General features: G+C 34.7%; 2 protein-coding genes across 2 annotated transcripts in view; one reads left to right on the top strand and one right to left on the bottom strand.

The window, feature by feature from the left end:
• Positions 1 to 3473, top strand: part of LOC125681057 (uncharacterized) — a 30950-nt gene extending 27477 nt beyond the window's left edge. Inside the window, exon 10 of the mRNA XM_056156131.1 lies at positions 372 to 3473. Within this exon, the coding sequence (XP_056012106.1) occupies positions 372 to 650 (279 nt within the window). The 3' untranslated portion in view covers positions 651 to 3473. The remainder of the gene's footprint in view (positions 1 to 371) is intronic.
• A 2415-nt stretch (positions 3474 to 5888) lies between these two features.
• LOC125681058 (octopressin receptor-like) lies at positions 5889 to 10943 on the bottom strand. The gene is made up of 2 exons (XM_048920966.2): positions 10809 to 10943; positions 5889 to 7749 (listed from the first exon to the last, which is right to left on the bottom strand). Exon 2 carries the CDS (start codon positions 7728 to 7730, stop codon positions 6588 to 6590), a length of 1143 nt encoding a protein of 380 aa, XP_048776923.1. The 5' UTR covers positions 7731 to 7749; positions 10809 to 10943; the 3' UTR covers positions 5889 to 6587.
• Between the last annotated feature and the right edge of the window lie 820 nt (positions 10944 to 11763).

An 11763-nucleotide genomic window follows, 5' to 3' on the forward strand; every position in this document is an offset into this window, starting at 1 on the left:
TAAGTTGCTGGTTGATTTTAAATCGTAAGAATTCATGCAACAGATATGGTTTATGAGGAATCATGAGCGTTTATCAAATGAAATATCAAATATACTTGAAGTTTTATCATTTTCTATTTTCTGGTGTTGGTTATTGATCGCACTCGGAAACGTTTTATTTTAAATGAGTGCTGCGATACAAGACAACAGTCATAGCTTAAGAAAATTAATATCCTTTTTTAAATTTGATTTATCAGATTATTTGTTTTAGATGTCTTAAACTGTTAAATACATTTCACTGTGTAAAAAGCACTGTTCGGGAACAGTTTTCGGGTTAATTCAGCCATACTTGTGATGGAATTCTTAACTTCTTTTAAATTCTTTTTTTCCAGAAAATACTCGGCGACACTGAATTTCAAATGAAATATAATGAATATTATGAAAATTGTGAAATCTACATGAAAGCGTGCATTCAGATTTGTTGGATGATGAATATGCAAGAAGTTCCAATGTTTCTGGACTTTACCTGCCTGAGAGAGTCTCCTCTTAACAGAAATTTATACAAGGAATACACCAAGAATGGGAAATCGTGCGATTATTTAGTATGGCCTCTTCTTTTACTTCATATTGACGGTCCTGTCATGCAAAAAGGCATTTTGCAACCATTGTGATCAGTATATGGACGGTATTATCGTTAGAGTGAGCGCAACTACACTGTACATATACATGCACGGATCCAGAATTGTTTCTTATAGGGCCACCCAATCGAAACTAGAAATTAACATTTAGTATTCTACATGTACAACTCTGAATAAAAGTGTATGAAAATAGGCAAATATATATTCATATTGGTATATCAAGCTCAAGGAGTGGTCAGTTCGACCCTCACCCCATCCCCATGTGAGCGCCTGACATTGTCTCTGCCAATGGAATATGGAATTCAGATATTCAATGTGAAGAACAAAACTGAGCAATTATTTAGTGGAATGAAAATCGCTCCGTAATATTGTAAAAATCTTTTCTTTTTTTTTTCAATTTTTTTATTTGATAGAAAGGACATTAGAAAAAAAAATGATATAATACAAAATCCTAATTTCTAATACAATGATTTGCTCCTGTCCCCCGTTTTCGTCGCTGTTGTAAGGATACATTATTATCCATCCACAAGCTTGGAATTAATCAAGTTGATCATGATAATTTGATGTCAAGCTTAGAGTTACATATTTTGATAGATAAAAGTAAAATAACGAATTTCTATCTCATAGTAAGTGGCATGGTTGATCTTCATAATCGTGTATGCTAGATTAACGTGGCCTAAACCAATGAGGAGGGAGGGTGGGCTGGGTTCGGGCCGTCACCGTCTTTTGCATCACCGGATATGCCAAGGAGTTGAAACTGGTACACTAAACATGAGCTAATGCTACCTTTCTCATGCGAAAAAAAACCCCAGGTTGGTATTTTCTATTGCACAAAACAATTTCTTCAATCATATATCCACCCCTTTCTCTTTTGTATGATGACGTAAAACAAAGACCGTGTGGTTGCTTCTATCATCTTGCCCCGGATACGATCAGCATCACAGTTCTTTATTACCGACTTCCGTGTTGAAATTTCTTTCTGTTTCCGGACCATGCATTTCATCTCAATAGTGATTGGTGGAACAATACTTGATGTGAAAATTTACAGTATTTTCATTGTTGAAATGCTGTTCTTTGCAAGGGAGATCATTTAGTGTAGGTCTAATTTACGTACAACTTCCTAATTTCCTAATTTTACAAGCTTCCAATCTTACAAAAAAAATGAGAAAACGAAAAGTAATCTCGTCTAGAATCGTATTCTCGTGCTTTTTCGGCAAGCGGAGAAACTTTCCCGAGTTTGACGGAAAGACCGGCGAAGTTGCGATTAGTTCATTTATTTACTCTTTGATTTGGTTACAATAAAATGGACTGATATTTTAATTTTTTAAGCTAGTTTTAAGAGCATTTCTGTATTTTTATATATTTATTTACATATTTTACATGTTATAACTGCTATAGCACCCGCTTTCTGTATAGAGTTTAAGATCAAAATATCTGCATTAACTTCCACAACCATCCATTTCACTGTGTAGTATGGCTCTTTAACATTACTTCAAAATATTGTGTGTAAAGACTTCTGGAAACCCTGTTTTATTATAAAAATGTATACTTACACAATAAAAGTGACGATAACGAACAGCGATCAATCTCATAACTCCTATGAGCAATACAAAATAGATAGTTGGGCAAAAACGAACCCCTGGACACACCAGAGGTGGGATCAGGTGCCTAAGAGGAGTAAACATCCCCTGTCGACTGGTCAAACCCGCCGTGAGCCCTATATCCTGATCGGGTAAACGGAGTTATTCGTAGTCAAAATCACTGTGCCAAGAACGGCTTAACAATCGGTATGAAACACGTCAGACAGCATTTGACCCAATGAAATGTTGTATTGACGAACTAGATCGTTATAACGACCATAGAAGTTGCGAAATGCTGACTTCAATCGAAACTGTTGAAAACCCTGTACCATCAACTTGTATGTCAGTAGCTTGCCTCGATTTAAAAACTGACTATACATAGAACAAGCTCTTGCCCATCGAATCAGTTGAGAGATGTACATACCATATGCAGGTGATAATGGAATATTGCTACATAAATATGGGAAGTTGATGATGGAGAAGCTGAAATCATCCCGTTTGTCATACAGTTGCGTTGTCAGTTTGCCATTAATGTCTACTTTCAATAAAATATATAAGTATGAAGCGGAAGTTGACGACTTTGTGGTGTCTTTTATTTCGAGCTCACAGGGATATAACGAATCAACATATGAATGAAAGTTATTATTGTTAATAGACAAAACGTCGTCGATATATCTAAATGTCGAATTGAAGGCCAAAGCAAAATATGTTTTCTTCTCACGTAGAAGTTTTTGAATAAATTCTGCTTCATATGAATATAGAAACAGGTCAGCTAACAAAGGAGCACAATTCGTGCTCATGGGAATTCCAACAAACTGTTGGAAGACATCCAACTCCTCCTAGGCCCTTATATATCCAGGGGTCCGTGTTTGACCAAATCTTTATTTCGTATTCCTTATAGGAGTTATGAGACAAATCACTGTTCGTTATATTCACCTTTCATTCATACATTTCCAATGCACTTGGAATCATACAACTAGGATGAAATAGAGGCAACCAATGTCAAGTTCATGAATTTGGGTAAAAAAGATGTAATGTTATATTACGAGATAGTGAAGGGCGGTTGTTAGGATAATGAGATCTTTTTGGACGGTATAGTTGTTTTCGCATATGTACATGTAGCTCGAATATGCTCTGCCCCAATCTTTAGATCTCGCTGCGCTCTCTATGATGACTCGAAGACTTACTTCTATGGAGTATGAAGTATACTACCGATTTCTTTTCTCCATTGTCAAAAGGTTTTTACGCTTAAATAATAAACTATATAAATAAAATATATAAGTGGTTGTTGTTGTTCGTTCAGTGAAAATAAAATTCACATAATCAAAATCATAAAGAAAAATTATACAAATGTTGATATTGATGATGTACATTTTTTCTTGTTTTGGAAATTCATATTTTTCTATCTAGAATATTAATTAATTTGCTATACAAAACGTCTGATAAAGATATTTTCAACATTGTCAGATCTAGAGTCAACCATATGTTGCCAAATGATTTAATATGACGTAGATCACCTTCTCAATAAGAAAATAATAATATAAATCAGATAAATCACTTGCAACAATTTACTATAAAATCAATTAATAAAGAGCAAAAAGAAAAAAACAGGACCATATTGCTGCATGTCAATATCGTCCTTAAGTAGCTTGTCAGCTGTTCCTCGATAATGACCAAAGGGTCTTTTGACATACATCTATTAACCCGTACAAGTATGATTCTATCTCGCTCCGTTGACAGAAGGCCTAATTGACCAAAAAGGAAGTTTTTAACTTCTTCTAAGAATGGTCTTCAAATTGACATATTTCTGTTAGGTGATGATCTTGGAAACATAATTTCTTAACATAGCACTAAAGTTAAACTCAAGCTTCAAAGACTTAATCTGGAAACTTCACATCAAATACTGGAACATGGACCCCTTTATTCTGCAATGGCGAGGATCACCATACGTGTTGAACAAACCCTTGTTATGTGTCATGTTTCATAATAAACTATTTAACAAATTAAACAAAAGTTTGTTAACAGTATTCCGTCTAAATTATTATAATAATGTATTATTTGACTTATTCGTTTTTATAGTATTTTGACTGATTGTACTATAATATTACATTTCAAGTGGATTTTCGGAGATTTCAGATATATCTTTGATTCTCTCCAAAATCACATGTGAGACAAAAACATGATGTTATTTACTACCAGGTTCTTACCATTTCTTGGAATTTGATGTCCGAAATGAATAGTTGTATCCCCTGTTTTCATACTGAATCCCAATCTCTACCCAGAGTTGTTGTTCCTTGCTCTCATTTGCACTTCTGTTAACGTCTCAAAATAAGCAATGTTATTCCACATGTAAATCCACTTTTTTACGGCTAATAAAACTAAGAACTAGTTTATAAAATATCGGGAAAATGTAGGACAAGCAACTAATTGTAGATTTTTTTTCCATTACTATATATTCTTCATGTATCTATGTATAGGCCTGGTGCAATAGAAATACCCAATATCAACGTTTCAACCCAAATCAATGCTTCTTGTGTCACAAAAAGACTTGACATCTGCTCAGTATTTATTTATTTACGTATATTTTTGTAACTGAAGTCAAAACCATACTTTATTTGAGCACACGTGTCATTTTACAAAAATCTTGTAAAACCCTTGAGACGTTGATAGAGGTGCAAGTGAGTGTAAGGAACGATAACTCTGGGTAGAGATTGCCTGAATCCGTGTCGTCTGCGAAATGTGTCACCTGCGAAGCTTAATTAGCAACATTCAAGGATTACTTTCTCTGTCGGTCACTTTTTTCTATAATTTTTGTTACTGTGCGAGTTGAAGTTTTCATTTCTAACATGTTTATTCCTTGTGTGACGATTAAGCATATATAGTCGTTTCTGATCCCCTTTCGTACGATATTTCATTTTCATACCTACATGTACTTGTAGTATACCTAACCGAATCTTCTTCGGGGTTGTGACACAAATTCGTGACGTGTGCGTTGTTACGTAGGAATAATCTGTCCTGGACATAAGTCCCACGCACTTTCCCATTTTCTGTTCTCTTCAAATCAATACGTACCAAACATTGAGTGTACGCGTTTGTTTATACTGACGACGCACGGTCATCCACTCATCCTCTCTGTCGACATTGAATTTTTGTCACTAGAGAATATATCTTTGTAAACTATAGTAGTAATCAAATTGCTTTTAACATATATTGTCTTGTTTGCATAACTAATGTGGTAGATTGGACACTGATATTGAACGATAAGACAAGCTGTTTACACACATGAAGAGCACAACCCTTGACTTAATTGCAAATAATCGATGAATGTTATCATATCCCACCACGACATTCTGATAAATAAATAGATTGAATTTGAGATCTTAAAGTTGTTTGATACGTACAATCCTCATTGATTTCCTCGCACACTCATATGTCCTTACAGGTGAAATTTACGTTCTGTGTAACACTCAAGTTATACTAAAACTTCTAGTGCTTGTTTTTTTTATTTTCAAAAACATCAAAGATATTGAAGAACATCATTTATATTCTACTATGGATTTACAAATTTCTTTGCGAGATCTGTACGAATATGTTATATGTAGTAACATTATAAATCATGTTCTTAAAGGCAATCTTTGTGTGTAAAAACAACAAACAAACATACATGCAAACAAAACAAAAAAGACGTAAAACAAGGAACTTTTTTTTTAATGGAAAAGAAAAAACCGAAAGAATGTGCTTTTTTATCATGACAATTTCTAAGAATCCGAAACTGCGCACATTTATGACGTCATATATATCTATTAGAACCATCTGCTTTAAACTGTACATACACAGACCATCAAAAAGAAGTAAATTTTTCTTCCAAAAATATCAAGTCATTTCTAAGGGACCACATTAGGATCGCACTTTACAAAGTTCATTGGTATCTCTTGTAGAATGGGTTTATTCAAAGCATTAATTATCTTCTGATTACTTTATGTAATCTGCAATATTTTCGTAAACGACAGGTATGCAAATATATTTTTCTCTTTGCCTTTCAAATTAAATTAGTCATCTGTGCAAAGCTCGTGTCTCGTTGAAGATGTCAGGGGAAAAAGACAAGTACCATTTGATAAGGATATGAAGTAATCTCGTTACAATGGCTACTGCACTAAGTATAGCAAACTAAGATCTAAATCTTGGAATCAATAAGTTAGATGTATGAAACATCTTGTGCGTACATTTTGGGTATATGAAGCTTTACCCCGAGACATATTTATAAGATTGTATTCAAGTGGCAGGTGTGTAGGTAGGTTATTTTCAGAATCGTGTATTGTGGAGTTCTATATTTTACACACTATGATACACCACATGAAATGTGTATCTCACAAAAGATCTTTGAAATCTATTATCTAAATTTACAACTACAAAACACGTTTTTCACTTCTCGTCTAAACTTAGGGTCGAAGAAGCCATATATGAATGGATTTGCGATGTGGTTGACAATGTACAACCGGCGAATGACGAGGAATACTTGTACCTCCTCATATGTCAGTCTTCTCCAAAAGGTAGAGTCTTTTGCCTCCAGAATAACAAAGGTCCAGGGAGGAATGTAACATATGATAGCAATCAAAGATATCACCATGAACATTATCGAATATCGGCGTCCGCCGCTGGCCGATTTCTTGTTAAGTTTCACGTAATTTCGATTGTTGCTTGCAGTTCTGCTCTGCGAATCAATCTGGAAAAGTTCCTTTCCGTCACTTTTGACATTGCTGGAATTTTCAGTCCATTCTGCCTCTGACGAAACAACAGTTTGAATAGCTCTGCGGTCTGTATTTTCACTGTTACTTGTTCTCGAAACTGAGTTGATATCTTGCAGTTTTCGTGACATTTTGAACTGTTGGATCAACTTTCGACCCACCAATGTGTAGAAGATGGTCATGCTGAAAACGGCCCCTACCTCGACAGTGATTAGAATAGCTCTAGTACTATCGCCTAATTCATCTGTCCCGGGGGCGGATCCGCAGAGGTAGCCTGTAATGTTCAGGGTCTCATGTTGTACCTCAATTCTCTGATATAAAATCAGCATCGGTATCGAAAAGCCACAAGCCAAACCTACAGCAATCGCTGTGGCAATCCGCTTGTGATTTAAGTTCATCTGAAAACCAAACGGGCGGCAAATTTTCTGAAATCGTTGAATTGAAATGACTAACAGCATAAAGAGAGATGCAATGATGGACGCACAAGTGCCAAACTGGATGAGTTTACACGAGAATGAGCCTGGAAACATGACAGATCGTTCATTATTCAGAAGTGAAAGTGTAGTGGAGAAAACGCACCCAATGAGATCAATTACGGCTATTGCGGGAATAAAATATCTGTCGTCATTTTTTGAATCCATTCTGGTTTTATATAGTATAATAACTAGGGTATTTCCGATCAACCCGATGGCTAAGTAGAAGGACTGAATGCATGTGCTGATGATGTACTTTTGCGATAGTTGATCGTTCCAGTCTTGTAGTGTTTCTTGCAGCGTTTCCACGCCCATGCCCACTGTTCATCAAAATCTACAAAACCATTGAAATATCTAATGAAATATCAAGCTTCAAGAATGAGAAATTCTTGAGTGGGGAGTAAAACAACAACAAAGGATAACTGTGAAAGCAATTTTTAAAAACTCCAACTGCATTCTTGAGCGAAGGTTTTTATTTTGATAGGCTGTAAACTTACTCCAATGTCTGTCGTTATCTGTTAAATGCACTTCAAAAATTAGCCGTCACTCTCATGCAAAGGGGAATGTGAATAAAAACTGCTATATAATTGTGATAACGATGCATCGTATTCCCGCGAGATAAACAATGGTGTAGCAGTTTTTAATGATCCAAGCCGTGAGGAGCACTACATGAAGAAAATCACACTTCACATGAATTTCTCCTTCACACGATCGTTACAAAATATTCCAGGAAACAGACCAGTTTCGTATTAACGCTGTTGTAATGCCTTCTCAATTTATCAATAAAAATTGTCTTTGATTTATTCAAATGTAGTTCCCTGTTGACTATTATTTATACATCGTTAAAAGCTTCGCCCTTCCGCCAGATTATCGATTTCAGGAAATATTGAGCCCCCATTGAGGACATAGCAGCTGAAATAAAAATATGGGGATCTATATGAAATTATTTCATTCATATTGTATCTTCTATTTCCAATTTAGTGATCTAATTACTAATATATATATATATATATATATGAGATAGAGGTTGGGAGATATGAAGTCATGCCTAGGATAGAGAAAGCATGTGTAAGCTGTTCATCTGGAGAGGTGAAATATAATTTGATTTTTGCATGCCAATAAAGTATAAAGAAGACAATGACGATCTGCTTCTTTACACCATTTCTAGAACTTCTCCTTAATTCATTGTATTATAGAATGCTCCAAAACTCTGGTGGGTGATGAACAATGAAATCCGAGGAATTTTGAGCAATCTATGACATTAGTTGCCCAACAAGACCAATCACCATAGCCCAAACCATTAGTAACTAATCCTGCTGTTAAACATTTGTTCCAGTCAATTCAAAAATGCTTTTATATGAAATACATATCTATATTTGATTATATGTACGATCTTCACTCTTTTGTTTAACTGTCAGTATATCAATATCATATCTAATAGCCCCTATACTCTGTACGCGAGGAGAAGCATATATCTTTTCCCTATAGATGATAAAGGCTTCTACAGCACCGTAGCAGCCCTGCTCGCGGGGATTAAATTTCACGAAACTTTCTTGTTTCTTTGTGTGCTGTGAATCTTAGATAATTATTTTTATTTTTTTTATTCATCATCCATTGTTATCATCATTTTCTGTCCTTTTTAATATGTAAATGTGGGACTTGACCCCATGCGTCCAACATAACGGGAAAAAAACAAAGTCCTTTTATCTCGAACCGTTCCGTGGTATTGCGTTGTATGATTTCAATAATAGTTTATGCCTCTCAGGGTCCGTAGTTGAAGAGACTATATAGCTTTAAGTGTTCGCATCCATCATTAACGGATTATATATATATATATATATATATATATATATATATATATATATATATATATATATACGATCATTTGCACAAGCATGGGAGATTACACCATACAAATAAATAATATTGCATTGCACTGGCTTAGATCTACCAAAGCGTGTCCACCACTTCTCCTCCCACCACCCATTCACCCACACATCCCCCGTCTCTGCTATTTCATGGTAGTTTATCCTGTTTCCTTGCTTTATGACCCATTGTGCACCTTTTTATTGTATTTAGTGATTTTTAGCATCTGTACTTGTTTTATTGGTTGGACTACTTTTTTCATGTGACTAGTCAACCTGTTTTAAACTCTACCTAGTCATAATGTAGTTAATAGTAAATTTTCTGATGTGAGCCTAACCAATTAATTGTTATGTAAAATTATGTAATATTCAATATTTGTTTCTAGTCATTTGTTAGTTTAATAACTGACAAATTCTAACAAAGGCACTCTTCTTATTCTTTCATATGTACTGTACAACAAACCAAGCTGCGAATCACTAGAATTGTTTTTTCTTGCGTTCTTTGAGCAAAATTGTGAATATAGATAATACTGCGTCGCACTGGCTTAAATTCGCCAAAGCTTGTCCAACCCCTTAGGGTAGTTTATTGAAAAGAAAAGTGGATTTTTATTTAGTTTAACGATAATCACTAATCAAATAAAATTCAATTATACCTTTCAGATTTCACCTCATATATGAAACAATATTAAAGAGCATCACTCTAGAACAAGCGTCTCTGAGTTTCTATAATTTTCCATATGGCTGATTTAAGAGACATATTCTATTTATTCAAAATTTATCAAAACTTATTTATTCAGCCTCGATAAATATAACCAATATTTATGGATTTACTTCATATCGTATCATCAAAAAATCGCCCTGCCTTAGATCCGCTGACAAAAGAATTCTTCCGCAATGACATCCAGTTTAGGGACCACACACACAACAGCCCTATTACAATGTAGGACGGAGTTGTGTCCGACAAAAACAGTGATCGTCGACCGAGACAGGTAAGACATGCAGTGTATTTATAGATACGGCCAGAATTTCGTTATCGCAACGTGTTCCTTTCGCGTTGCAGGTTTTCCCCGTTTTTTAAAACTTGTTACGTTATCTTAACTTTTCCACCACCTGGTGTTTAACACATCCCCAACATTGTGTGGCTGCATCAAGGACATTCACTACATTGCTAGAACTATGCTCTTTTGAAATTTTAAACACGTAAAAATACAAGTTTTGAAATATTAATGACTTGAGATCATTTCTATTCGCGAGGCTTTTATTTCACGCCATTTCATGAAAATAACAAGCCATAATTCAGTTCTCAAATATATAATAAATTCTATAGGTTGTGGAAAACATAAAACAAATCTGTTGTAAAATTTAATGATGAACAGTACGCATCATTTTATTTATTTTTTTTCGCATAAAAATTATTTTATCATCGGCACTATGAACATATTCCTATGTTTATTTGCAAACAGCAACAAATTCATTCAGTTTTAAGGACAGAGGGGTAGAAAAATACAAAACAAAAAAATCTACTTACGTGACGTGGCAATTTAGCAAATAGATTTCCTTCCATTCATTATATAGCTTGATTTTAAGTCCCCTGATCCACATCTCTTAAGCTTTGCTAAGGTACCGATTTATGCGCTGCAATCTTGTTCAATTACAAATATGACGGCATGCAATATTCTTAATCTAATCAATAACTATGCAAGGACCTCTCGAGTGCGACGATTGTGTTGGCACCGCCCCTTCATAAATGCGCAAATACTAATTGGATACCTTGATGTAAAACTCAGTAATTCAAAATGTATGTGTTCCATGAAATAATTAAATAATTATGAAATATAAATAGCACGAGCATTCGTAAGTCTACATTATGTTAATTAATTTCGAAAACAAAGCATCATTTCCCTATATTTATACCCTGAAAAGGAAATAATTTGTGTGTATTTTTTTCAAAAAATTCTAAATCCAAGTCGTCTAACCCCCAAGCTATGTGAACAAGACACTACATACTCAGGCTGTGTGAACCAGACATTACATACTGAGGTTAAAGCTGACATGAATTAATAAATACAGTATAATTCTATATGTCCGCCATATTTCTTTGCTAATCCGCCATATTAGTTGGATATTCTATTGTAAAATGTATCAAGGTTCGCATGGTATATAAGGGGACGAGTTTTGCTACGCTTCATTTCACATCAGTGTCTTCGATTTACCTGTGCGGGTAGCTTCGACAGGTAACACGTACATCTCCGATACTAATTTATAGGACATCAAGAAGAAATGAAATTACGTTTTGAAACACCATGCAGTGCTCAAAATTACAATAAACATATCGTACAGTAGTAAATCATTCTAAAAGCTTTGGATAAATAAATATAGAATGCCTTTTCTTTACGTGAATGTGCGTACATTTGCAATAAATATGTCAAAACTATACAAAAACGCGGAGAAATATTTCATCTATTATCTAGATCTATTGATGA

The sequence above is a fragment of the Ostrea edulis genome, chromosome 2 (assembly GCF_947568905.1).
Source record: "Ostrea edulis chromosome 2, xbOstEdul1.1, whole genome shotgun sequence".
NCBI lineage: Eukaryota > Metazoa > Mollusca > Bivalvia > Ostreida > Ostreidae > Ostrea > Ostrea edulis.